At 45.1% G+C, this 27,194-nt stretch overlaps 1 protein-coding gene across 2 annotated transcripts in view; it reads left to right on the forward strand.

The window, feature by feature from the left end:
* The window catches only part of LOC115781640 (zinc finger protein 609-like), a 63,410-nt gene that overhangs the window by 21,402 nt on the left and 14,814 nt on the right, over positions 1-27,194 (forward strand). For both annotated transcript variants that reach the window (XM_030731413.1, XM_030731411.1), the window contains exons 2-6: positions 8,212-9,057; positions 12,984-13,212; positions 18,997-19,084; positions 20,363-22,514; positions 22,936-23,308. In XM_030731413.1, the coding sequence (XP_030587273.1) occupies positions 8,332-9,057; positions 12,984-13,212; positions 18,997-19,084; positions 20,363-22,514; positions 22,936-23,308 (3,568 nt within the window). In that variant the 5' untranslated portion in view covers positions 8,212-8,331. The remainder of the gene's footprint in view (positions 1-8,211; positions 9,058-12,983; positions 13,213-18,996; positions 19,085-20,362; positions 22,515-22,935; positions 23,309-27,194) is intronic.

Consider the following 27,194-nt stretch of genomic DNA (forward strand, 5'->3'; position numbering starts at 1 on the left):
ACAGGTCAAAGCCAGGGTGTGAGCTGTCCTTGATGATGTTCCTGGCTCTGCTGATGCAGCGGGAGGTGTAGATGTCCATCAGGGAGGGGAGAGGGCAGCCAACGATTCTTTGTGCTGTCTTGACTACCCTCTGAAGCCTGACCCTGTCTGCCTCAGTGCAGCTGCCGTACCATACTGTGATACAGTACGTCAGCAGGCTCTCAATGGATGAGCGGTAGAAGGTCAGCAGCAGGTTTGAGTCCAAGTTGTTCTTCCTGAGGACCCTCAGGAAGTGAAGTCGCTGCTGAGCCTTCTTGATAACAGCTGTGATGTTATCTGACCAAGAGAGATCAGCAGAGATGAGGACACCAAGAAACCTGAAGGTGTGGACCCTCTCCACATGCTCGCCGTTGATGTAGAGGGGAGCTGGGTCAGTCCTGTGCTTCCTGAAGTCGATGATGATCTCTTTGGTTTTCATGGAGTTCAGTACCAGGTTGTTCTCTGAACACCAGGCTGTCAACTTCAAGACCTCCTCTCTGTAAGCTGCCTCATCTCCCTTCGAGATGAGTCCGACCACTGTGGTGTCGTCAGCAAATTTGACGATGAGGTTGTTATTGTGGGCCGGACTGCAGTCATGGGTGTAGAGGCAGTACAGGAGGGGGCTCAGCACACAGCCCTGTGGGGAGCCAGTGCTCAGTGTGCGGGTGGAGGAGAGATGGGGGCCAAGTCTCACAGTCTGGGGCCGGTTGGTTAAGAAGTCCTTGATCCAGGAACATGTGAGAGGGGGGAGGCCCAGGGTGTGTAGTTTGGTGGTGAGAATGTCCGGGATGATTGTGTTGAACGCTGAGCTGTAATCCACAAAGAGCATGCGAGCGTAGCTCTGCTGCTGCTCCAAGTGGCTCAACACAGAGTGGAGAGCTACAGCGATGGCGTCCTCTGTGGATCTGTTTGCTCGATATGCAAACTGATGGGTGTCGAAAGTGGGGGGCAGGTGGTCTTTGATGTGCTGGAGAACCAGCCTCTCAAAACACTTCATGATTACCGGTGTGAGGGCCACAGGGCGGTAATCATTTAGGCTGGTGACAGATGACCTTTTGGGGACGGGGATGATTGTGGCTGTTTTTAGGCAGGGGGGGATGACTGCTTGGGCCAGGGAGCGGTTGAAAATCCTGGTGAGAATCAGGGTGAGCTGGTGGGCACACACTCTGATCACCTTGCCAGGTACTCCGTCTGGTCCGGTAGCCTTCCTGGGGTTCACTGCCAGGAGCACGCGCCGTACCTCATGCTCCTGGACGGTGAGTGGGGTGCAGCCTGGTGGGGGGGGCAGGACTGGAGCAGATGGGTGGTCCTGAGGCATCTCAAAGCGAGCAAAGAAACAGTTAAGTTCCTCTGCTAGTGACACACTCAGGTCTCCTGCAGTCACATCACAGCCTCTGAAGTTTGTGATGTTCTGAATGCCCTGCCACACCTCCCGTGTGTTATTGCTGGACAGATGGGACTCTATTCTCCTCCTGTAGTCCGTTTTGGCTTTTTTAATTCCTCTTTTCAGGTCAGCTCGAGCAGCACTGTACAGAGCTCTGTCGCCTGACCTGAAGGCAGCATCACGGGTTTTGAGGAGTGAACGGACCTGGCTGTTCATCCAGGGTTTCTGGTTAGGGAAAACCCGGATGTTTTTGCTGACAGTCACATTTCCGATACAGAACTTAATGTAGTCCAGTACCCTCCCTGTGAATGTTTCTAGGTCCTCGTGTTCGAATAAGTCCCAGTCTGTGTATGCAAAGCAGTCCTGTAGGTCGGAGAGTGCATTTTCAGGCCAGGTTGTAATGGTTTTTACAGTAGGCCTGGGTCTCCGTCTGAGGGGGGTGTATGCTGGGGTGAGCAGCAGGGAAAGATGGTCGGACTGGCCGAGGTGGGGGAGGGGTTTGGCTCTATAAGCATGCTTAATGTTGGAGTAAACATGGTCAAGAGTGTTCTCCCCTCTTGTAGAACACTTGACATGTTGGTGGAATTTCGGGAGTACAGTCTTTAAGTTGGCCTTGTTAAAGTCTCCCGCGATAATAAGAACACCGTCGGGGTGGACCCGCTGCTGTTCGTTAATGGCGTTCAGCAGGAGAGAGAGCGCCATGCTAACATTAGCATCAGGAGCTATATACACAGCTGTGACGATCACTACTGTTAGCTCTCTGGGTAGAAAAAAAGGCCGACATCTTACAGACATGTACTCGAGGTCTGGGGAACAATGTTTGTCTATGATTGTTCCGTTGTTACACCAGTCCTCATGCACGTAAATACAGAGACCCCCTCCCCTGCTCTTATATATAGTACATTTGTGTTATATTAATATCCCAAATCTGCAAAATAATGACTTGGCAAAGTTTTGAAATAAAGTTAGAATAATGGGTGGAGGAGGGATTGATTCCTCAGCTTTTTTTGAGTTTGGTGTCGGTCTCCCGGTTGCCGTGTTGTTGACGTTATTTCAGTGTTGGTGTGTTTTCTCAGAGCAGTTAAATTCAAGTCATCAGCGGCAGGATTATCTCCACACCCCCGCCTGTCTGGCCATCTGCCTCCTCATCTCTTCATAACCGTTAGTGTGTTTCATAGCAGTCCTGCCAGATGGGTTAAAGGTCAAACAGTTTGTAAAGTGGAGTTGGAAAAATATTAATCCCAAGGGGCTTTTAAATGTTGCAGTTTGGTTTGAACTAAACTTGAGTTCCTTTCTGTACCCCCCCCCCCCCCCCCCCCCCTCCTTGTGAAAAAATTCCTCTGAAGATTTTAGAATCAGATCCTTGTAAATTTGTGCAAATCCCAGTCGGGCCTTAATCTGGTTAGGTGCTGCTCAGATCAAAGCCTGGCAGTCAGATGAATTTCACAGCGATCTGTTTGTTTTCATGTTATCCTGCAGACACAGACGGGCTCGGTGGTGGCTGGAAGCCCTTCTTTCTTCAGGCAGGGAAACTATTTTGGAGGACGGTTGTGTTTCTCTGTGCTCATGCAGATGGGGGCAGGTGTGATGATGGAGGCTAAAAAAACATGCATAAAAGAAAGGTGATGAGATGCAGTTCCAGCATTTTTGCTGTTTTTCTTTCAGGTTCGGTCAAATCGGTAGACATTGGGGATGGCACGATACCACATTTTTAAACATAAACAGAATGCAGCACTATGATTTATATGCTAGTTGTGAAAGCTTTTACCCTTCAGCCTAAAAAGGTGGGGTATTGTCACCCCGCTGGGCCGGCAGGTGACCCAGTTTCAACTTTGTGAACACAATAACTTGAGAACCATGTGACCTAGGATGTTCAAATTCATACCCTAGATGCATCGACTAAAAATCTTGGATGAGTTTGTTCTTACCATAATAATGCCACTCATAGACAGCAACAGTATTCTCAGTTGTTTATATTATAAAGTTGCATTTCTTATTCCTGGTTCTTACTCAGCAACTTGCACCTCATTAAGATCCACTGAGACCATTAAAATCTTTATGAAGCCATCTCTACTCAGGCCTAATGTCCAGCTGCCCAGCAGCTGCCATCTTCCACAGGTAGTTTTTGCTGTGCCATGTAAGGTTTTACCTATCCCAGTGTATACTCCTCCTTCAGCACGCAAGGATGCTGGGAGGGTGCTACACATTTTAAGCATATGTGTGTGAAGGCACACGAGTAAATACTTTTAGCAATGTAGCGTACATGTAACTGCAAGAAGACTTCCAGTTCTATGGAAATCTATGGGAAAATGGCCTTTGGATTTGAATAATAATTCAGCGGTGGCAGTGATATACACTGCTCAAAAAAAATAAAGGGAACACTCAAATAACATGTCCTAGATCTGAATGAATGAAATATATTTATTGAATACTTTGTTCTGTACAAAGTTGAATGTGCTGACAACAAAAATCACACACAAATCATCAATGGAAATCAAATTTAACCAATGGAGGCCTGGATTTGGAGTCACACACAAAATTAAAGTGGAAAAACACACTACAGGCTGATCCAACTTTGATGTAATGTCCTTAAAACAAGTCAAAATGAGGCTCAGTATTGTGTGTGGCCTCCACGTGCCTGTATGACCTCCCTACAACGGCTGGGCATGCTCCTGATGAGGTGGTGGATGGTCTCCTGAGGGATCTCCTCCCAGACCTGGACTAAAGCATCTGCCAACCCCTGGACAATCTGTGGTGCAACGTGACGTTGGTGGATGGAGCGAGACATGATGTCCCAGATGTGCTCAATCGGATTCAGGTCTGGGGAACGGGCGGGCCAGTCCATAGCTTCAATGCCTTCGTCTTGCAGGAACTGCTGACACACTCCAGCCACATGAGGTCTGGCATTGTCCTGCATTAGGAGGAACCCAGGGCCAACCGCACCAGCATATGGTCTCACAAGGGGTCTGAGGATCTCATCTCCGTACCTAATGGCAGTCATGCTACCTCTGGTGAGCACATGGAGGGCTGTGCAGCCCTCCAAAGAAATGCCACCCCACACCATTACTGACCCACTGCCAAACCGGTCATGCTGAAGGATGTTGCAGGCAGCAGATCGCTCTCCACGGCGTCTCCAGACTCTGTCACGTCTGTCACATGTGCTCAGTGTGAACCTGCTTTCATCTGTGAAGAGCACAGGGCGCCAGTGGCAAATTTGCCAATCCTGGTGTTCTCTGGCAAATGCCAAGCGTCCTGCACGGTGTTGGGCTGTGAGCACAACCCCCATCTGTGGACGTCGGGCCCTCATACCATCCTCATGGAGTCGGTTTCTAACCGTTTGTGCAGACACATGCACATTAACTTGGCCAACTTCTTCCATTTTCACTAAAAAGTGGTGGTTGATCACCCTGAGGTACTGTTGTGCTGGGCTGAGATTTTCAACTGTTAGATATCAGAATGCATCGCTATCACCACAGTTTGCAAGTGGTTGCAGCCATTAGCACTAGCAAGCGGTCATCCGTTACTGAGGGGACACCCTCCCACAGGTTATATAAATAGAAATACCAATTATGTAGTATACACCCATGTACAGAGTGCAGTATTTTCTCTAATATGTTTACATGGAAAGGTTTCTGCCTGTTCTAGGATGTGCTTAACATAAAGTATTTATAGAAATGTTAATGATAATCATAGAATATCTCTGACAGCATGCTTACAATAGTTTTGATTTAATGAGTATTAATATTGAAAAGATATTTTTGCTAGAATCTGTGTTATATCTTTACTAACCCAGGGGGCACTACAAGGATTTGGATCAAAGTTTAGGGCCAGGCCTCCAAATTGGGGCCGAATAGGGCTGTGAGCACAACCCCCATCTGTGGACGTCGGGCCCTCGTACCATCCTCATGGAGTTGGTTTCTAACCGTTTGTGCAGACACATGCACATTTGTGACCTGCTGGAGGTTTTGCAGGGCTCTGGCAGTGCTCCTTCTGTTCCTCCTTGCACAAAGGCAGAGGTAGCGGTCCTGCTGCTGGGTTGTTGCCCTCCTATGGCCTCCTCCACATCTCCTGGTGTACTGGCCTGTCTCCTGGTAGTGCCTCCAGCCTCTGGACACTACGCTGACAGACACAGCAAACCTTCTTGCCACAGCTCGCATTGATGTGCCATCCTGGATGAGCTGCACTACCTGAGCCACTTGTGTGGGTTGTAGAGTCCGTCTCATGCTACCACGAGTGTGAAAGCACCACCAACATTCAAAAGTGACCAAAACATCAGCCAGAACGCATAGGTACTGAGAAGTGGTCTGTGGTCCCCACCTGCAGAACCACTCCTTTATTGAGTGTGTCTTGCTAATTGCCAATAATTTCCACCTGTTGTCTATTCCATTTGCACAACAGCATGTGAAATTGATTGTCAATCAGTGTTGCTTCCTAAGTGGACAGTTTGATTTCACAGAAGTTTGATTTACTTGGAGTTATATTGTGTTGTTTATGTGTTCCCTTTATTTTTTTGAGCAGTGTATTATTGTGGATGTTTGCATCACTCGTGGAAAGCGCAAATATTTTAGTGAACAATAAAATAAAGAGAGCTTCACTCTCCCCATTTTCACAAAGCAGGCCAATCTGGCCTTACTGTCTGACATCAGATATAAGCCCAGCTTTATTAGCCTCAGGGTGGAGTCGGTGGGGCTGTAGGATGTTAACATTGCACCACTTCCCTCTCACATCTGCTCCCACAGTTTTGTATTGTCAGAGGAGGTCGGGGGTCACTGAGCCCCTTTCATGTGATAAGTGGCCTGAAGGAGGTTTTAGAGTAGGAGGTGTGCATGTCTCTCTCAGTGAATGGCTGCATCAGTATGCCTTTTATGTTACTAACCTTCTCATGAAGTAACAGAACTGACAGACGTTGGGGCTTCAACCACTTAATCGAATAATGTGTTACTGATCATAGAATGTTATCTTCGATAGATGAGGTTATGAACCACTGTTATAGCCTGGAAAACTTTGAGGCAAACCTGAAATTAAGCTCCAAATCATGCCTAGTATTTCTTTTTGTTTTGTTTTTAAAATTAAATTTAAGCCACAACTCACACCACTGTCCGCTTCCAATATGCCGTCATAATTCAGTCGTAGAAACAGGCCGGAACTGTAAGTGGTTTGCTGGTGACCTCAAGGATATTTAGCGATGAAATAATTTACTTTTATTTACACGGAGTAAAGTATCTCAAACAATTTTACACTAAATGACCAAAAATTCTTATTTACAGGGCTGGGTGATCAAATCATTGTTTTTAGTTATGAATTTTCCTTCAAGCAGTTGCAAAATAATCAAACTATTTAACTTGGCCAACTTTTTCCATTTTCACTACAAAGTGGTGGTTGATCACCCTGAGGTACTGTTGTGCTGGGCTGAGAGTTTCAGCTGTTAGATATCAGAATGCATCGCTATCACCACAGTTTGCAAGTGGTTGCAGCCATTAGCACTAGCAAGCGGTCATCTGTTACTGAGGGGACACCCTCCCACAGGTTATATAAATAGAAATACCAATTATGTAGTATACACCCGTGTACAGAGTGCAGTATTTTCTCTGTTTCCATGGAAATGTTTCTGCCTGTTCTAGGATGTGCTTAACATTTCTACAAATACTTTGAGTATTTGTAGAATTGTTAATGATAATCATAGAATATCTCTGACAGCATGCTTACAATAGTTTTGATTTAATGAGTATTAATATTGAAAAGATATTTTTGCTAGAATCTGTGTTATATCTTTACTAACCCAGGGGGCACTACAAGGATTTGGATCAAAGTTCAGGGCCAGGCCTCCAAATTGGGGCCGAATAGTTTAGCAGATGGTAATGAGACGTCTGCTGAAGGGTTTCTGCTATGAAATGGGGCTGTAATGTTATCCTGACTTCTACATTTATTTTATATTTTCATTATTCATAGGAATATCCTCCTATTATTAATGAAAATATAAAATCCCCCATAACCTTGACTGTATGTTGTCACAGAGGTACCCAAGTCTTCTGTTTGTGAGTAACAGCCAATCAAAAGAAAGTTGGCTTAAAGAAGATCTAAAGTGACTCATTTCATACAGGATGATTGAGGTAAGGCCCAGGATATATGTGAATCAACGAATAAGAGTATGGAGCTGGATCATCATTTCTAAATGATTGCTAGTGCTGATGGCAGCGCCTGCTAAACTGGTTACAGTGATCCATTCTGGTAACTGTTATCTACCATTCTGTAGATAACAGCTAAAATTCTCAGCACAGCAAGCACAACACACACACAGGTGTAGAGAGCAGTGGAGGCATGTAAAAACGTGTCAGCGATGATCTACTTGGTGTTAAAGGGTAGTTTTTCCAAATGATGGAGATCCGTCACAGCGAGGGAGAAATTCATTGCTGATAATGTGGGTGAAATGTTCCGCTTACACAGTGACACCTGAGCTGCAGAGCTTAAACGAAGCATCGAAGCAACAAATTTGTGTTGAGGAATTTTTTATATTCCACTTACTCATTACTCGAGGAATTGTTGCAGCCCTACATTGTAGTAATATTTATTTTGACATCTTCCTAAAAAGATTATGTCGACAGTCAAATTTTTCCCACAAAAATTCCTTTGACCAAAGGCGATATGTTAAAAATGGCTTCAGATTTTTTGTGGCATTTCTTTGGAGTCAGGAGCCTATAAATCTGTAACTTTACACTCATGCAAATCTACTCTAATGAAATCCAAGAATAAACACGAGGTGCTTGTACTGTTTTCTTGTTTGTCTTACGTGTTGTTCGTTCTTCCGGCAGGAGGCGATGTGGGGAGCCGGGAGGAGGCGTGGGGTCCAGCCCTGAGTGGGCGTCCTGTGGCTGGGAGGAGCGTGGCCCTCCTACGGCCCTCCTGTGGTGCTCCGGGACGCTCCTACTAAGATGTCCCTCAGCAGCGGCCCTGCAGGCGGGAAAGGTGTGGACTCCAACGCGGTGGACACATACGACAGTGGTGATGAGTGGGATATTGGTGTTGGCAATCTGATCATTGACCTGGACGCTGATTTAGAGAAGGACAAGCTAGAGATGTCAAGCAGCAAGGAAGGAGGGGGCATGGCGGCCCCTCCCAGCGCAGTGGCGGCTTTACCTGACAATATAAAGTTCGTTAGTCCTGCATCAGCCACGGCAGGCAAAGAGAGCAAATCAAAATCCAAGCGTAGTAAAAACTCTAAGGAGAGCGTGAAGACGCCCCTCTCAGACGGAGCTAAGAAAGAGGTTCAGGGTCGGGCCCCCGGGGAGCTGCCACCCCAGAACCCTAACTCTGCCCCAAGTAAGGGGACGGACAAGTTGAGTAAACCATCCCGCATCCTCCCCGCTGTGAAAAAGGACAAAGACGGGGTTTCTGGAAAAACTAAGAAGGAGAAAATAGAGGCGGTGGCTGCGGGAGCGGTGAATGCTGAGAAAGAGCCCGGGGTGCTGCCGTTAGGAGCGCCTCGGGGTGGCCCATTTGAGGGCCAACAAGCCCCCGAGCTCACGTCAGCCGAGCAGCTCGGGAACATGGCGTTGGACTCGGTGGGGATCGGACAGGCTGTGGCCATGACGACAGAGCAGGAGGAGGTGGATGGTGGTGACTGCCGGAATCTGAAGAAAGTGATCGGTGGGGAAAAGGTAAGAGGGTGAGGAATAAAGCTACAGGATGGCTGTGTATCCTTCAAGAGATGGGAATGATAGCTGACTATTCAAACAAACATTGATTTTATTTATTTATTTTTTTTTAAAGAGAATAGAGTGGTCAGACTTCTACACCTGTTCATTTTACTACATCATCAGGTGTGTTTTTCCAGGGCTGATTTCAGGTAAACATGTTTCCTTCACGGCTTAAAAAAAACCTGTTCATTAGAAGTTAAACTGGCTCTCATTTCAAGGATACTTTAAGTTTATAAAGGGCCGTTTTGTTCATCTTGTTTGTTTTGAGTTAATGTGGGGAGTTTATTCAGCCTGCTAATTCAAGATTAAACTCTGAAGATTAAAGTTGCAGTGGATTCAAGGCCTGAATGAGCACTTAATTTGAGATTAGATTGTTGATTCAAGATTACAGTCAAGGAAGCTTTTTAATAGATAAATGGCTTTGTTGTCAGAAGAAAACAAAGCCATTTATCTTCTGCTGAAGAAGCTTTTACTTCCCTTCCATGCTTTGATTAGGAGGTTGCTTCATGAAGCATCTGTGTGTCATTCTGTCTGTAAACACAATAGCTCTAAAAGTTTTCAATGAATTGTGCTAAAACTTTGTAGGGGTGCCGAGTGGGGTCATCTTCACAATCCATTAAAATTTGGCTCACATCCACTTTTTGACTATAGGTGATTAATTTTGTTATGACATTATTTACATTACAGTAACAGCTTATAAGCATTTAAATACATCAAAATTTAAATATATGTACAATATTCCTGAATACGTTTTTTTTTTTTTTTTTAAGAAAAATGTAAACTTGTGATCAGAATCTTTTTTCACTTGATAATTATTGCTTAACATTCAAATGGATTTTACTAAACAATGAAATTAATGCTACACATGTACTATATAAACATAATTATACTCAAAACTATGTTATTAAAATGGGTTTCACCAGGGCAAATAAAAGTCTGCACTTTTTTTTTTTTTTTTTTTTAACTGCACTACAAACTTTTTAATGTTTTTATAACAACAAAACAAAATCTATACAAACTACAACACTCTTCCATTCAAAGTAAGTACTCCCCAGAGAGTGAGTGTTGCTTGTTTTTATATGTAATGGGGTTCGAGCCTTAAAACCTATTTGGTTATCAGTCTGAATGTGGTTTGCTAAGGCTGCTGGATTTCCAGCCAACCACTTTCTTCTGCTTGTCCAATGTCAGGAGACCAGGCTGGCTTTAACAGTGTTTTTCTCATACATCTATATATCTCAGTCCTGGAAGGTGGCTGTTGTTGAGCTTTTCCCCAAATAAAAGAAACGACTACAATTTTCCAACCAGACTTTGATCAGATGCAAACATATTGACCAGTTATGATCCATCCATCATCTTCTGCTCATCCAGAGCCACCACCTCCAGGTCTTCTGGGTGGACATCAACGTGTTTCTAAGCCACAGGTAGAGACATAGGCCCCGTTTACATGACACCGTTTCAAAATTAAAAAGGGTGTCGTTTTGATGCGTTTCGGCCTTCCGTTTACACAAGAACGGAGTGAAAACGATGCATTTTGGAAACAGGGTCCAGAGTGGAGTGTTTCAGAAACACTCCGGCCTCCGTTTCCATGTAAACGGATGAATACGCTGTGTTTTGGAAACAGGGGCGCTTGCACATGCGCACTATGGTTGTAACCACCACAGTTTTCCGCGCATGCACTAAAAGAACAACAACAATGGCAATGGCGGAGTCATTGTGCTTCTTGTGCTGCTCAGTCTTTTGAACCTGGCTTCAATTTTAACTTAAATATCTGTGTATTGCGGGTAGCACGATTCCCAGTCAATATTTTCCTGTGTTTTTTCGGTTTTATAATTTAGTGTTGTGTGCAGCGGCAATCCAACCTCGTCGTCAGTCCACACGAAGCTTCTCACATTGACCCTTTTGTAAATATTGAAGAAATCTTTGCCGCGCATCCCACTGAGTCCCTCCACGCATGCGTGTGTTGTGTAAACAAACTTTGCAAAAAAAAAACCACACCACCAACTTGTGGCCTGGCAATGGGAACTACAGCGTTTCCATCGTCTGTGCCGTCCCCCTGTGAACACAGATCGTTTCTGAAACATCTCCGTGTAAACTGGAGGCATCAAAATTACCCCGTTTCCAGTGGAAACAGTGTCGCGTAAACAGGGCCGTAATCTTTCCACCCAGTTGGGCATAACTGGAAAACATCCAGGCAGGGGTTCACGAGGAATTCTGATCAGATGCTTGAATTACATCATTTGGCTCATTTCGACTAAGCACCGACTCAAATCTGCGCTCCCTGATGTTGTACTTCCTTAACCTAGCTCTAAAGCCCCGCCCACATATCCTGCATCGCTTTCTAACTGATGATTGGCTTCTGGCAGACATTAGGTAACCCTCTCGTGTCTTTACCACCCCGTCATATATCAGAGGTATCCTTGGCTTGCACCAGCTGCTGGCCTGTTTGTGTTTGGGCGAGCCTCAAGGCGCAGACCATACACTCTATTGAAGAAGTTCACAGATACTACGTGGCTCTTACATTAGTGGGGCTGAAAAGAAATCTTTGCAAATATTTTCTTTCTTTGTGTTCAGTTTAGCTCTTTGCAGCCAAACCTGATGCTTCTGAAAGACATCTGTCAGGTGTTTGTCACTCCTTGAATTGGGGTAATGGGTTAGCTCTTTCATGCAGTTGTAATGGGGTGCATGCCTGTCGGCTGCATATATTCATGTTTCTGCAGCATGTCTGTTAAACCTCCTCTTCACTCCTCAGCTGAGCAGTGCATTAACCCTGTTTAAGCCTGTTGAGTGAACTGAGGGTCAGCAGGTCTGCAGAGGTTCTGTCAGGCAGCCTCATCAACTCTCTGGCCCTCTCTCCGCCAGATCTCTTGAAGGCAATCAATGCCTCTAATCTCTCTCACAGCAAGGAGTGACCTTGAAAACAATGTGGCTTGTTGTAATGAATACTGCTCTGCCTGAATGAGGAGGAGGAGCAAAGAGGGCTTTTAGCCAATAGCAGAGGTGTAAAACATCCCGTCAGTCTCTCTTTGTGAGAGGCGACTGTGAGAGAGTTTTTTTTTTGCTCTTCAGGGGGTTTCCCTGCATCCAGGCAGCAGTGCTTTCATTCTTAAAGAGGAAGAAGGTTGCATATTTAACACCCGCTTAACCAGTCAGGAAACTCCTTGTCAGAGGTTTCAGGAAAGGGAGGGGGCAGGGAGAGGGATGGCTGCACTGTAAAATTTGCCTGAAAAAGAAAGTGGTCTGAGCCAGATATTCCTGGTGGGAACATAAGTCTCCAAGTTTTCGTCTTTCTTTCTGCTGTTTTGAAATAATAAAAACATCTTCCTCTCAGTTGGGAATGGTGCAGTTTCTTTGCAGTGGGCTTGTCTGAGGTTCTTATCCACAGTCCGTATGTTACCTTCAGCAGGTGGCAGTAGGCCACACCCCTAAGAGGAGAGACAATCTAAAGCCTAAAGGAGTCAGTCTGGGTTTAAGTGGGTGCCATATTTGGAACATTTTCACCACATTAGCTGCCATCATCAGCGAAGCTGGTCTCCACTAGACTTCATTCACAAAAGCTATGATTTGACCTCAGATAAACTCAGGAGATGCTTGACTGCTGCCTCATTGTGTCAGCATTAATGGATCAGAGCTAATGCATTAAAAACAGAAAACTTAAAAAGTGACGAATGACTCAAAATTTCCTGTGAGATAAAAGGTGCTGTTTATGTCACTGGAAATATTTTTATTTCTTTTTATTGATTTAAAGTGATAAGGTATCAGTCCTGCAGATACTGATAGGGTTCTTTGTTCTAAACTAAATATCAAGTTGTTGTATCTGCTTTCTGCTCTCACCTGTTACCGTTTGTCTGTTTTTGATTTCTCACTGGTCTTCTCTCTTCTCTGCCCAGATGGAGTCTCCAGCCTCGACCCCAGCTCCTCCTCCTCTCCACCTCCTTGGCGCCATCGCCAACAGCGGTGACATCTCGTCTCCCTGTGAGCAGATCATGGTCCGCACGCGCTCAGTTGCTGTGAACACTGCTGACGCAGCACTGGCAACTGAACCGGAATGCCTGGGACCCTGCGAGCCAGGAACCAGCGTCAACCTGGAAGGCATCGTGTGGCAGGAGACGGAGGACGGTGAGACCAGCAAAGCTCTTAAAAAAAAAAAAAAAAATCTGCGGGGGGGGGGGGGGGGGGGGGGCTGTACAAGCAGTGATTGTGAATGTACTCACTGTGCAGTGTGACAACTTTGTCCTGTTCTTTTAAATGTGTAAAAGGATGCACATTAGGAAGAAGCAGCTTTCCTTCAAACACTTTAGGAGCTACACCCTCAAAAGTGTGGCCACCTCTGCTTTAAAAAGCACGGAACAGACAACAGAGCCTGATCAGATGATCGGAGAGGACGACTGCAGGTCTGTCTGCAGGAGCCCGTGTAGTACTGTAAATGGTAAATGGACTAGTTCTTATAGAGCGCTTTTCTACTCTTAATTGTGCACTCAAAGCGCTTATACAACATGTTTGCATTCACCCGTTCATACAAGCACTTCCATATGTAACTAAGCTAAGTGCTCTTTATTATCTAACATTCACACTCCAACGCTTGCGTCGGAGAGCAACCTGGGGTTCAGTATCTTGCCCAAGGATACTTTGGCATGCAATCAAACCACCAACCTTCTGATTAGTCGGTGACCTGCTCTACCGACCAAGCCACAGCCACCCCTGTGTGAATGTAATTAGGAAAACCGTTTAATGGACTCTAATTTTACTGGAAGCAAATGAAGGGAGGCAAGAACAGCAGTGAAGTGTGAGCAGCTGTTCTTTGTTCTGGACCACCTGAATATGTGTGTGTGTGTGTGTGTGTGTGTGTGTGTGTGTGTGTGTGTGTGTGTGTGTGTGTGTGTGTGAGTCTGCGTCCACGTGGGTATGCATGTGTTACAGTGATGTAGACAGAAGAAAATTAAAGTGTGACCTAAAGCCTGCTGTTGGCCGACAGTAAAGGTTTGATTTTTGCAAAGAAACAGACAAAGATGAAGTTTAAGTGCGTTCAAAACTACGATTGTGAGCAGGTGATCTGATGTTGCTGGAGAGGAGACGAGTGTAGAGGGAGCTCACCAAAGTGTGATTTCATCAAATACAGACCATATTTGATGCTTTCCTTTAAAGGGATTATGGCACCGTTGAATAGTTGTATTATAAGCCTGAAAGATGTGATTTGAAATCTTAGTTTTTATTAACTGAGGTCCTGTAAAGCTGTATAAAAATTGCTTTTACATGCCGCCCTGCTCATTAAGGTGCCGGGTACTGTTTGGCATGCAGCTGGAGTCAAACCTTTGTGGAGCAGAGTTAATTTCATCGATGAAATATTTTCGTCATAGTTTTCGTCGATGACCCTTTTTTTCATGATGATAATGAGACGATAACTAAATAAAAACTACCTAAAATCATAAAAACAATGACGAAATTAATTGACATGAGACGAAAATGCTTGGCGGGGACGACATCCAATCAGAACGTATTTAATTTTGTGACAGGGCGGGACAAGTTAGGAAAACATCCAGTCAAACGCACAGTTGCACAAATTTGCTCTAAACCCTGGAAGACCAAACTAGCCTGTGATTGGTCGTTACTTCTGATAGAATTAAGTGATGTAAACAATGTCAGCAGGGAGAAAGAGAAGAGCCGATGTATGGACACATTTGTCCTTTGACGTTGTGACAAACAAAACAATGTGTAAACCATGGTAAATGGTAAATGGTAAATGGACTAGTTCTTATATAGCGCTTTTCTACTCAGTATGAGCACTCAAAGCGCTTATACAACCTGTTTTGCATTCACCCATGCACTCCCATTCATACAAGCACTTCCATTTTTTTTTACAAAGCTAAGTGCTTTTTAATTAACTAACATTCACACGCATACATACTCCGACAGAACGGTCGGAGAGCAACTTGGGGTTAAGTATCTTGCTCAAGGATACATTGGCATGTAGCCTGGAGTAGCCAGGATTCGAACCGCTGACCTTCCGATCAGTAGGTGACCTGCTCTACCTACTGAGCTACAGCCATGTGGGGCGACTATCTCGGGTAAAAACACGACAAATCTTAACATCTGCAAACCAGTCACCCAGATCTCCATGCAAAGGTCAGCATTTTAATGTCATGCAGGGTAAAGAGTTTTTTCCAGTTTGTGTTTAGAGAAAATCTCCACCCTGCGGTGGATTAGCCTTTATAATCTTAGCCCTGAACACTGCCCTGTACCTTTCAGAGCGTCCTGCTGTAAAACGCTCGGATTATCTCAGTAAGGTGGTGTTAATGATCAGGTGTGTGGGAAGCAGGTGAAACGCTAATGTTAATATTATTAATAATATTCCATAACTTTTAATAAATGTTTAATTTTGTGTGTGTATAATGACTAATTCAAGGGAAGTGAAGAAAAAGCATTTACATTTTACACCCTTTATATTTTAGTCGACTATATTCTTATGGTAATTTCGTCGACTAAAATTAGACTAAAACTAAAACTATTCAGATACTAAATTATGACTAAAACTAAATCAAAATTTACTGTCAAAATGAACACTGGTGTCGAGGTGATAGACTCGGTGGTCCTCTGGCAGGAAGCTGTTTATCAGCAGCGCTCTTTGATGTGCTCCTGTTAGTGGAAAGTTCTGCTGAAGTACTCGATCTCGCTCTGTAATGAGTCCCACTGTCAGTGAATCATTGATGTGGATCAACCTCAGAAACCCACTAAGCGTGATGTTGGTATGAAACCGTTCAACATTTGCTTCCCACCAGGGGAGGGAAGTCGCATCTGACATGTCTGTTTCCTGCTGCACTCGCACCTTTGGTAGTTTCACAAGTCAGTGCTCCCCTAATACTGTCATTTCAATACATCTGAGAAATCACTGTAACTGCAACTGTGGGGAATTATGCTTATGTAAACTTTTTAGGTGTAATTTATTAAAGTAGAATCCCCAGAGGAGGAGCTTAACTCCTTAATCTCAATCCTGTGGTTTAAGAATCTGTGATACATAGCATACTAAAACGTCTTGGCAGTCAAGGGACAAAACATTTGTAACTGACACAAATCAAAGTCTTTTTTTTGTCCTTGGATTGAAAGTCTTTTTTTAATACTGCACATCTGTACCTCCTGTAACAAGGGAAATTCCAACACACATTTGTAGCAGCTTTGTAATGTTCAACCCAGCAGTGCACCGGTGTGGAATGACAGACCAGACGCACTGCACAGGTGGACAGATGTCACACCTAGCCAACATCAGCAACATCTGTGCAAGACAAATGTGGACAGCTAGCTAAAAATGTAAATCAGCTGACGAGGAACCAGTTCAGAAAAAACACCTGTGGGCAAGATTAAATATCTAACGCCATTATCCTCAGAGAGGTGAAGTCACGTTTCAGGCTAACAGACTCAAAATAAAGCCACACCTCCAACTGCTAATGGGGACATGAACTGCTTGGATTGCAAAATATACAGACAGAAAAGAGCAGCTGTGGGGACAAGAGACAAGGCCACAAAAACAAAGATGCACAGTGCAGAAATGACAACAAAACACAATCAAAGATGGGAGACACATCAGGAAGTGTAGAAATCACCCCTGAAGGAACCTTTAAAGGGGGAGTTCCCTCCAACTGAAGTCAGAATGTTTGTTCTGCCAGCTGTGCAGACTTCTCCAGTTATTTCTGCGTCAGCACTTCCCAAAGTGTGGGCTGTGACACGAAGGTGCTTTTCCACTGACAAGGTGCCGGTGCCAAGCGGTTAAACCGTTCAGCGCTTTTTCCACTGTGAACTGACTCGGTGCTTGGCCAAAAAATTGGGCCCGTTCCAGCACCGAAAATTAGCTGGTCTGGAACCAAGGAATGTGTGACCCAAGTGGCAGAAGGGCGTGACTCTACCATCTCGACGTAAAGTTTTCTACCACCATTTCACTGCAAAGTATGTATTACAGGAGAAAAGCAATGAGATTTTCAAGGCCGTGAATTGGGTTGGGCCCTAAGGCTGAATGTGCTGCTTTGTATCAGGTCTTAACTGATGAAAGGAAGCCAAGTGTTTACGTGTCGTCTTGCTCGTAATTGCTGTTTGTGTTTACCTTGTGCCGCATACAGATGATGCAGTAATTTTTTTTGGACTGTAAAATATCTTCGCAGCACAAGAAATAGTTTGCAAAAGGGGAGCATGTTCTGCCACATTTGTGCCCTTCGGCTTTTCCAGACGAGGAACCCACATACGTGAAGGATCGGCTCACAAAGTGCAATGAAAATGCAGGCCCGTTCTTAAGTGGTTCACCGATTCCTTGGAACTGGCACAGGCTCCAGCACCTCGTTAGTGGAAAAGCGGCATCTGTGTCTTTTGGTTCCAACTTTGGGTCCAGAGATTTAGCAACCAGCTTTTTGGCACTAGATTGGACATCCTCACCACATTAAAACTGATGGGACCAGGGTTATTATAGTTGAGGAAAACAAACAAAATAATGAAAACTGAAACTGAAGAAACATTTTTAACTGAAATGAATAAAAACTATTATTAAAAGGAAAAAACGTTAACTAATTAAAACTATTGTGAGTTTACAAAACTAACTAAAACTGAAATTATAGATAAAACAACCTTCACTAAGCCTTGTGGATTGATGTGAAATAATTTTTTCCTGCCCTAGCAGTTTAAGCTGGCAGCGGCATCAGGCAACTGTGTGTGCGTGTGTGTGTGCTCACCGCGCTTGACAATAAAGTAATGGCAGCGGTCTGCCGAGAAAGCAGCAGAGTCCCATGTGGCGTTTCTTTGAGTATGATAACACAGATAGAAGCGAGTGTCTTGTTGTTGTTGTTGTTGTTGTCTTGCTCCGATCCTGCAACATAACCTGACTTGCACCTCTGGAGAAATGTGACTACTTGTCGAGTCCATGCAATGTTGTGATTAACCTGTTCAGTCCTTGTATGTTGCCGGCTACTTTATCAGTCAGAATAACAATCAGGAGTAATAATCAAAGCATCAATATAAGGACTCACAAATGTCAGGGAGACTGCTGAAACTATCGTAATGGACGTGAGGCAATGAAGAAAGTGAAAAAACAAGGACAAATGTTTGCAGCCAAAAAACTGAGCACAAAGAGCGAGGACCAAAAAAGAAAAAGTCCCAGCCAGCACCGCATATAAAACCACATGTAGGTGTTGTTAATCGACTGCACTGACAGTGAAGTTTATTGTAGAGTTTATTGTAGAGTTTACTGGGTTTTGGAGTTTGTTTTTCTTTGTTTCTCCCTGTTGATGTTCATGTGTGCCCTTAATATTACACACATTTAGCATGCAATGCTGCTGTCTTGTGAACAGTTGGTTGTTGAATACAATTTAGTAACGGTGTCCTTTGTTGAGTTTTTATTACACAATAGTCACTCTTGCACCTTGAATCTTGCACCTGACAAAGTCTGAAAAACTAATACGAAAACTAAACTAAAACTAAGCATTAAGCCAAAAATAAAAACAAGCAAAACCACTCTGAAAACTAACTAAACTAAACTATAATGTAAAATCCAAAACTATAATAACCGTTGATGGGACCCAAGATGGAATTATTAATATCGGTGTGTGAGGGAGAAGCTACTGTAAGAAATTCACTGATTGAGTAGATGCTGCCCAAGGATTCAGCTTGCTGCAGAAGAACTGAACTTCTGAAACCTGTCAGAATGAGTGCGGCTTCTCAAAAGGTACCAACACAGTGTTTGGAAAAGACCTTCCAGACATCCCAGTTCTGGAAAAATGCTTGTTAGAACCTACGTGCCAAATACATTACACATGTCTCTGAAAAGAACAGGTGCAGTTTGATTTAGAAGATATTCTTGCTTCCTCACTGCATACGTTTTTAACCGCTCTCTCACAGCTCCGTATGTGTGGATTGACTGTCTTCCTGCAGGAATGCTGGTTGTGAACGTCACCTGGAGGAACAAGACTTATGTTGGAACTCTGCTCGACTGCACGCGGCATGACTGGGCCCCACCAAGGTACATAAATAACCCATTAAATTTGCCTGGGGTGACGACAGTCGCCTACAGGCACTTCATACTGAAAGATTGAGACCTAAAACTATTTCAACCTGAGCTGTGGGACAAGACTTCGGTGTTTCCCACAGAATCAGACTGATTATCTCTCATTTTTAGCAGTGTTTGTTAGTAACTCTGAAGAATAGCTCAGTAGTTCACAGTGGTCATCAAATGGTAATTTTTGCTTCAGAAGTCTATTCCCACTACTGAGATCTTGCGATTGGTTTGTTTGTTAGGGGTCATTCACAGTTATCAACATTTTCCAAAGTGTACTCTTTTTCAGACCCCCCCTCCCTCCCCAAAAGTGTACAAAGAAAATGTTGATCTTTTTTCATGACATTCTCCTGGTTCTTTGGTATTTTAATGTAATGGGAAGTATTAAAAAACGCATCCTGGTGTTGAAAAATTCTGTAAATCTCGGTATCAAATAGACTCTTTCCTATCTATTAAATCATTGTATTGTTGCACTAATAAAAATCCATCAAGCATTCTCTTCCGCTTATCCTATTCAGGGTTGCGGGAGGGCTGGAGCCTATCTCAGCTGTCATAGGGCGAGAGGCAGGGTACGCCCTTTAATTAACAGATATGTCTGTATATTAGAATTTATAGGGTGCAATAAACTGATTTGAATTTTAATTTGAATGTGTATGCAAAATGTACATGCCGCCACACTGTACACAGTGGCAGTGGAGCAACTTGTCATCTGAATAGCCGGTCTTGTGCCAAAAAGGGATTTCCGGTAATATTGGGGGGGGGGGGGTAAGTTGTTAATTTTTGGCCTATAATCTGTGAAACTTGTCAAACATATCTTTCACTGTCACTGTGTGTTGTGTACATACAACACTTGTACTGCATCCTTTCTTACACTATGGCATCGCCTGGACCTCACGTTGGCACTGAGGAGGATCCCCCCACCCCCAGACCTCGATTTTCCCTTTAGCAACTTTTGAGACAGCCGACAGCGAGTTTTCTTATACAAAAGTTGGCAACAGTGCCAGCCACCAATCACCCAATTACGCACAATGAAACGCTCCACTCTGGACCCATTTTCCAAAGCACATCATTTTCACTCCGTTCTCATGTAAACAGGAAGCCGAAACGCATCAAAACGACACCGTTTTCATTTTGAAATGGTGTCGTGTAAACGGGGCCAAAGGTAGCGAAAACCTTGGATGCCTTCTGTGCAGGTGAGGACAGGTGTCTTTCTGCTCACTGATGTCCAGCTCTTTGTGTTTTCAGGTTCTGTGAGTCTCCCACCAGCGATGTGGAGATGCGGAGTGGCCGCGGTCGGGGGAAGAGGATGCGTCCCAGCAGCAACACGCCCTTGAATGACAATAGCAACTCCTCAGACAATAAAGGCAGTGGCAGCAGCAAAACGCGTGGTGCTGCTGCAAACAGCAAAGGCCGGAGGGGCAGCCAGACGGCCGGCTGTGCCGAGGACGCCAAGGCCAGTCCGTCCTCCGCCAAGAGGAAGACTAAGCCTGCCTCAGATATGGAGCCGACCTCCAGCTCAGAGGACACCAAAGCGTCAAAGCGCATGAGAACTAACTCAACAGGTGCCGGGACTCCTCTTCCAGGAGGTAAAACTGACCCCCTGCCACCGCCACAGCTGGATCGGACCTGCCCCTCCCCTGTCCTCATTGACTGCCCTCATCCAAACTGCAACAAGAAGTACAAGCATATCAATGGACTGAAATACCACCAGGCCCGCGCTCATAATGACCACGATGTCCGACTGGACCAGGATGGAGACAGCGAGTATGGGGATGACCCCACCCTCCATCCTGACCCAGCCTCCTGCAACGGCGCTGCCATCTCACCTGCCCGCTCCACTACGCCGAAAGGTCGGGGGTTTGATGCCCCCTCCCCCTCATCAGGCAAGCTGACGTCAAAGGGGAAGAAGAAGACGGGTGAGGCTGAGCCTGAGGTGACTGATGGTGGCGAGGAGGGGGGATGTTTGACTGACGAGGCCAGCAATGATGGGATGGATGACAGGAAGGCCAAGAAAATGGCGACCGGAGGCAAACCTGATAAACTGGCACAGAAAGGCTTGAAGCCAACCCGCCCCACGGGCGCCCCTGGAGTTCCCTCGCCATACTCCCTGCAGGCGTCTTCCCCTGCTCTGGGTTCAGTGGTACAGACCGTACCCAAAAGCCCCCAGCTAAAGAACGTCCAGCCTAAACCCCCGCCACTCACGGACCCTGCCTCCAGCCCTGCCCATTCCAAGGACAAAAAAAAGAAAGACAAGAAGAAGAGGGACAGCGTGAAGGAGGGGGACAGCCCAAAGGCGATGGGTAAGGCAGGAAGGCTGGAGGAGGGGAAGAGCCCATACTCTGAGGTGTCGGATACTTTGCTCAATGGCTCCACAGAAGCTCAACAGAGCCGGCTCGCCAGCATCAAAGCCGAGGCCGACAAGGTGTACAGCTTCTCCGACAACGCACCCAGCCCGTCCATTGGCGTGGCCAGCAGGATGGAGACTGGCCTGGCGCCCCCCCTCCACCTCAACCAGAACGGAGCCGACAATACATCAGTCAAGACTGGCAGCCCCGCCTACTCTGACATTTCTGATGCAGGGGAGGATGGCGAGGGAAAGGCAGAGGGAGTGAAGGTCAAGTCGGAACCTGACCAGGGAACTCGTGAGGGTGCCAAGAAGACGCTCTTTCCCCCTCAGGCACCCAGTAAGGACTCACCATACTACCCCAGCTACGACTCCTACTACTCCCCCAACTACCCTAACCCCAGCCCAGGAGCAGCACCGGCAGCACCGTCTCATGGAGAGGCAACGCAGGTGAAGGTAAAGAAAGAGGAGGAGCTTGAGGTGGGAGAGGAGGGAAAACTAAAGGCAGAGCCTCTGGAAGAGAGGAAGGTGGAGCCAGGGCCTCAGCAGCCGTCAGTCATCCAGCAACGCTCCAACATGTACACCCAGCAGCTGTACTACAATCAATACTACGTTCCTCCCTACTCCTACTCCCCTGAGCAGGCCTACCATGCTCACCTGTTGGCCTCTAACCCCGCCTACCGCCAGCAGTATGAAGAGCGGCAGCGGCAGGCCGATAAGAAGGTGGAGGGCAAAGAGCGTGAGGCTTCTGTGAAAGAAGAGTGGAAGCAGAAAGTGTCGGTACCACCCACTCTGTCTAGAGCGCCCAGCCTCACTGACCTGGGCGCGAAGGGAGGGATTAACCCAGCAAAACCCAAAGAGCCTGCGGCCTCTTCGGAACAGGCCAAGTCGGTCATCATGGTGAAGGGAGAGGAGCCTAAGGCCCCAGTCGCCCAGCCGGAGGGTCTGAAAATCAAGCTGAGTGAAGGAGGGCATCATGGGAAAGAGGAGTTGAAGTCAGGGGTGGAATCAGGTCGACCGGCAGGTGTGGAGCCTGCCATGTGGTACAGACAGGTAATTGTGTCCAAGAGAACAATTGCAATCTTCCTCCCTCATACATTCAGACTTTACTTCATATTAGCTAATAAATTGCTGTGATTAGCATTATTAGAAATGAAGGTGGCAGGTAACCAAAAAGTCTAATGTGACCAGTTTTCTCATCGGTCTTCCATCAAAAACCCCATTAGTGAAAGATTGGGTAAAATCGAACTCTGGGCTAGAGACATCCATCCACTTGGGTTTTAAGATTAGTTAAAATTAATTAATTAATTAAAAAACACAACCTAGCCCTAAGTAATAGAGAGCCATAGGTAACATTTCATTGAATTTTTTGTGTGTGATGATCTGATATTATGTTGAACTCTGTTTGAATGTTAGTTAAACTTAAAAAATGAAATATTCGAAGATGCTCACTTGGATTTCTTCCTCACTGCAGGAGCCAGACTCACGCTTGTGGCCGTACGTCTACCCCAGCAAATTCTCGGAGGCTCCTAAACCCCAGGAGGATGACAGGTGGAAGGAGGAGCGGGACAGGAAGGGGAAGGAAGACAGGCCGCGGAACAAGGAGGGCCTCCAGAAAGACGAGGCAGTGAAGGAGGCAGTGGAGGGCAGGACGCAGCTGCCCCCGGAGGACCTCCGAGGGGGTGGGAAGGAGGCACGCCCGCCTCATATGCAGTTCCCCTCGCCGCTGGCCCAGCATCAGGGCTATATGCCCTACATGCACGGGCCATACGCCTACAGCCAGGGCTACGAGTCAAGCCACCCTGGCTACAGAGGCATGCCCTCAGTCATGATGCAGAACTACCCAGGTGAGATGGCATGGGGTCAGGAAGAAATACGAAGCTTAAACACAATAAAAAAAAAAAAAAAAAAAAAAAAACAGGGGTACTCTTCACCCAGTAAAACAAAGAGTGTGAGGAAGACAAGGAAAGTAAGTCTAGAAGTGAATTAATTTAAACCAGCAAGGAGCACGGGATGAGAGCTGGAAGCAGGCAGCTGAGTTTCTTTGTTTGACACCCAGAAATGTAAAATAGCCACTTTTTGTGGTTCCTGAGAAAGGAGCCAAGTGTGAAGTGTTGGTTTTAGTTTCTGTTCAGGTTCATTGGTACCAAACCTGCCAAATGCTCACGGTGATGAGACGACTTCAGGAAGCCACAGGTCCAACGTGCAACTTCCTCTAAAAACCACTAATTTTCACTTTTAAGTACTTCTTTGTGTAAACAAATAAGATCTAATATGTTAATCAGACTGGCTTATTTCTGCCATTATGCTCTGCTGAATCTCAGATCTACTGCTTCTGTTGCAGTCACGTTATGAATATGAAATATGGTGAATACAGTGTTCAACAGTTTACCCTGCAGGGCCAGCAGATCAGACCCGAAGCTTGACAATTGTAGTGGAGTAAATGCTGAACCTCTCTGTAGGTGTCTCGAGAGAAGAGACGCTGCCGGCATTCATCAGAAATCTGAGTTAAAGCTCTTTAAAGGTACAGTGTGTAAAATCTTACCACTAGATGTCAGTAGATTGCAGTCAGCTGAGTTCTGTTTTCTTATCCCTCCCAATTCAAGTGCGTAATCATAGCTATGGTGGCCACTGTAGGACAAACATGATTTAGTCACACAAACTAAAAAACATTAAATTTAGGCTGTACCGCACAGGCCACTGTTTGTGTATAAAAATATTTTTGTACACTCAATCTTACTCAAATGTGTTAAAAGGGTTATAAACACATACACATATATATATATATAAAATAAGGGTTATAAAATAAACACTTAGCAAATAATCCTGAATTAAAAACTGGATGTGTCAATGAAATAGTTTGTTTTTACCCCCGAGTCACCTCAAAAACTCTGGCTGCCGTTCATCTGTAGAGTGCAGGCTGTCAGTTTACCTCAGCTGGTGCCCGCGTCTGTTTGCTCTGGAGGCTGTAAAACTTAGAAAGGAGTCCGACAGGAGTCGGTGAAGCTCACTCCTGGCAGCAATACTGAGGTGAGCTGTTAAGGATATGCTGAACTTTTCGCTGCTGTTAGCCTGTGTTAGTGAAATTTTGTTTGAAGTTAACTTTGTTGGACTCGATCACTGAGCGAATAAACTCATGCGATGTGAGAATGTAATCAAGCTGTTTCAGAGGGAAAGTGGGATTTTTAGGATGTTATCTTATTACCAGCCGTTGTTGATTAGCCGGCGGAGACGGGACGGTCGCAGGACTGATCGGGTGATAACTGTGATATCAGGAGTAATTAAGTATTTTTATGCCTATTTTCATGTGTTAGCCATGACTTCAGTTCAGGAGAAGAGGTTTGAGGTGAGGAGGAAGAGGATGAGGTGGAGAGGAGAGAGACATAATGAAATCAGATGAGATATATATATATATATATATATGATATATATATATATATATATTATATATATAATATATATATGTATATATATATATCGTTTCTTCTCTCTCTCTACTCTATCGGTATCTATCTAGTCTATACTGTCTCTCTATATGTAGCTTGTCTCTCTCTCCTGTCTCTCTGTCTCTCTCCTCTGTCTCTCTCTCTGTCTCGCTGTCTCCTCTATGTCTCTATGTCTATACTCTCTGTCTCCTTCTGTCTCTCTCTCTGTCTCTCTGTCTCTATCGCTGTCTCTCTGTCTCTATGTCGTCTCTGTCTCTATCTGTCTCTCTGTCTCTCTCATGTTCTCTCTGTCTCTCTCTGTCTCTCTGTCTCTTCCGTCTCTCGCTCTCTCGGTCTCTCTGTCTCTCTCTGTCTCGTCTCTGTCTCTCTGTCTCTGTCTCTCGTCTCTATCTCTCTCGGTCTCTCTGTGTCTCTCTCTGTCTGGTCTCGTCTAGTCTGTCTTGTCTCTCTCTGTCTCTCTGTCTGTCTCGCTATGTTGTCTCTCTCTATGTCTGTCTCTCTCTCTGTCTGTCTGTCTGTCTCTCTGTTGTCTGTCTCTCTGTCTGTCTGTCTCTATCTGTCTGTCTGTCCTCTCTCCTGTCTGTCTCTCTCTCTGTCTGTCTGTCTCTCCTCTGTCTTTCTGTCTCTCTCTCTGTCTGTTCTCTCTCTCTGTCTCGTCTCTCTCTGTCCTGTCTGTCTCCTGTCTGTTTCTCTCTCTGTTCTGTCCTCTCTCTGTCTGTCTCGCTGTCTGTCTCTCTCTGTCTGCTCCTGTATCTTCTGTCTGTCTTCTCTGTCTGTCTCTGTCTTTCTGTCTCTGTCTGTGTCTGTCTCTGTCTGTGTCTGTCTCATGCTGTGTCTGTCTGTCTGTGTGTCTGTCTCTCGTCTGTCCTCTCGTCTGTCTCTTTCTGTCTCTGTCTCTCTGTCTGTCTCTGTCGTCTGTCCTGTCTGGTGTCTGTCTGTGTGTCTGTCTGTGTGTCTGTCTGTGTGTCTTTCGGTCTGTCTGTCGGTCTCTCTGTCTGTATATCTGTCTCTGTCTGTCTCTCTGTCTCTGTCTGTCTCTCTGTGTGTCTCTCTGTCTATATGTGCTCTCCTGTGTGTGTATCTCTGTATATCTGTCTTCTATCTCTCTGTCTCTCATTATCTATCTGTCTCTTCTCTCTCTGATATCTATCTCTTCCACTCTCTGTGTGTCTCTATGTACTCTCTATCTTCTGCTTCCTGTATCTATGTCTATATATCGATATATCTATCATATCTATATCTCTAATCTCTCTAGATACTATCTCTTCTCTGTATCTGTCCTGTATTCACGGGTGGGACTTAAACACGTTACCCACGTAGACCGCCAAGGTCGGAAGTGAGCAGCTAAGCCGTTCATATCAGCATCACCTGCCGTCACCTCTGCGTAGCTCATGTCGCCTAGCAACTGTGAGTGTGAAGCACAGCTGTGTAAAAACAGCTGGTTAAACGGAGAATGAACATTTTCTCCTTTTTGTGGTTTAATTTTAATTATTTTATTCAAAATAAGCTGTTAAAACAAGCATAACACATTTCAACATCAAGGAATACAGCTGAGAGAATGATTAATTTCCAACTATATTAATTGAGACATTAATGTTGAATAAAACTATCCAGTTATGATGCTTAACTTTAATTTCAGGAGTTTGCTTATCACAGGAGCACTTCCACCCTTCATTGGTCTGTGTAGCAGACTGGTGGGAAAATAAACAACATTTTGAAGTTTAAGCTTATGTATAGGGCTGCATAAAACGATTATTTTAGTAATCGAGTATTCTATCGATTATTCCAGCGATTAATCGAGTAATCGGATAAGAAATACTTTTTTTATTAACAGTTTATCTGCATATTTTAACTTCCGTACTGCAGTTTCTCGCCATGTGAACAAACAGCGGTGAATGGAGCAGCTACAAAGTTCTCTTTTCTTCACCTTAACACTTGCTGATCAGGTGCTTGATGAAGGACCTCCAGCTGTTTCACAGATTTAATGGTGGTTACTAAAAGAAAAAGCTGCTGTTTTGGACGCTGGAAAAACGTTTCCTTTTTCACTAGTTGAGCTCACCGTCCAGCTTCGCCTCTTTGCGCTTGCGCAGTTCAAACCGCTGCCTGCTATGAGTGTTCTGAAAAACTAGTGGCTGCTGGAGCCATGGCGCATGTGTGAGTAATGGTGTAATGCTTTGTATTCACAAGCATTCTCGAAAATACGTTTCTACTGCAGGTCTATATTTAGTCACTAATAAGGGATTAAAGTATAAAAAATATTTTGAAGGAGCCCCTCGGTCCTGGGGGG

Source organism: Archocentrus centrarchus, chromosome 6, assembly GCF_007364275.1.
Source record: "Archocentrus centrarchus isolate MPI-CPG fArcCen1 chromosome 6, fArcCen1, whole genome shotgun sequence".
Lineage (NCBI taxonomy): Eukaryota > Metazoa > Chordata > Actinopteri > Cichliformes > Cichlidae > Archocentrus > Archocentrus centrarchus.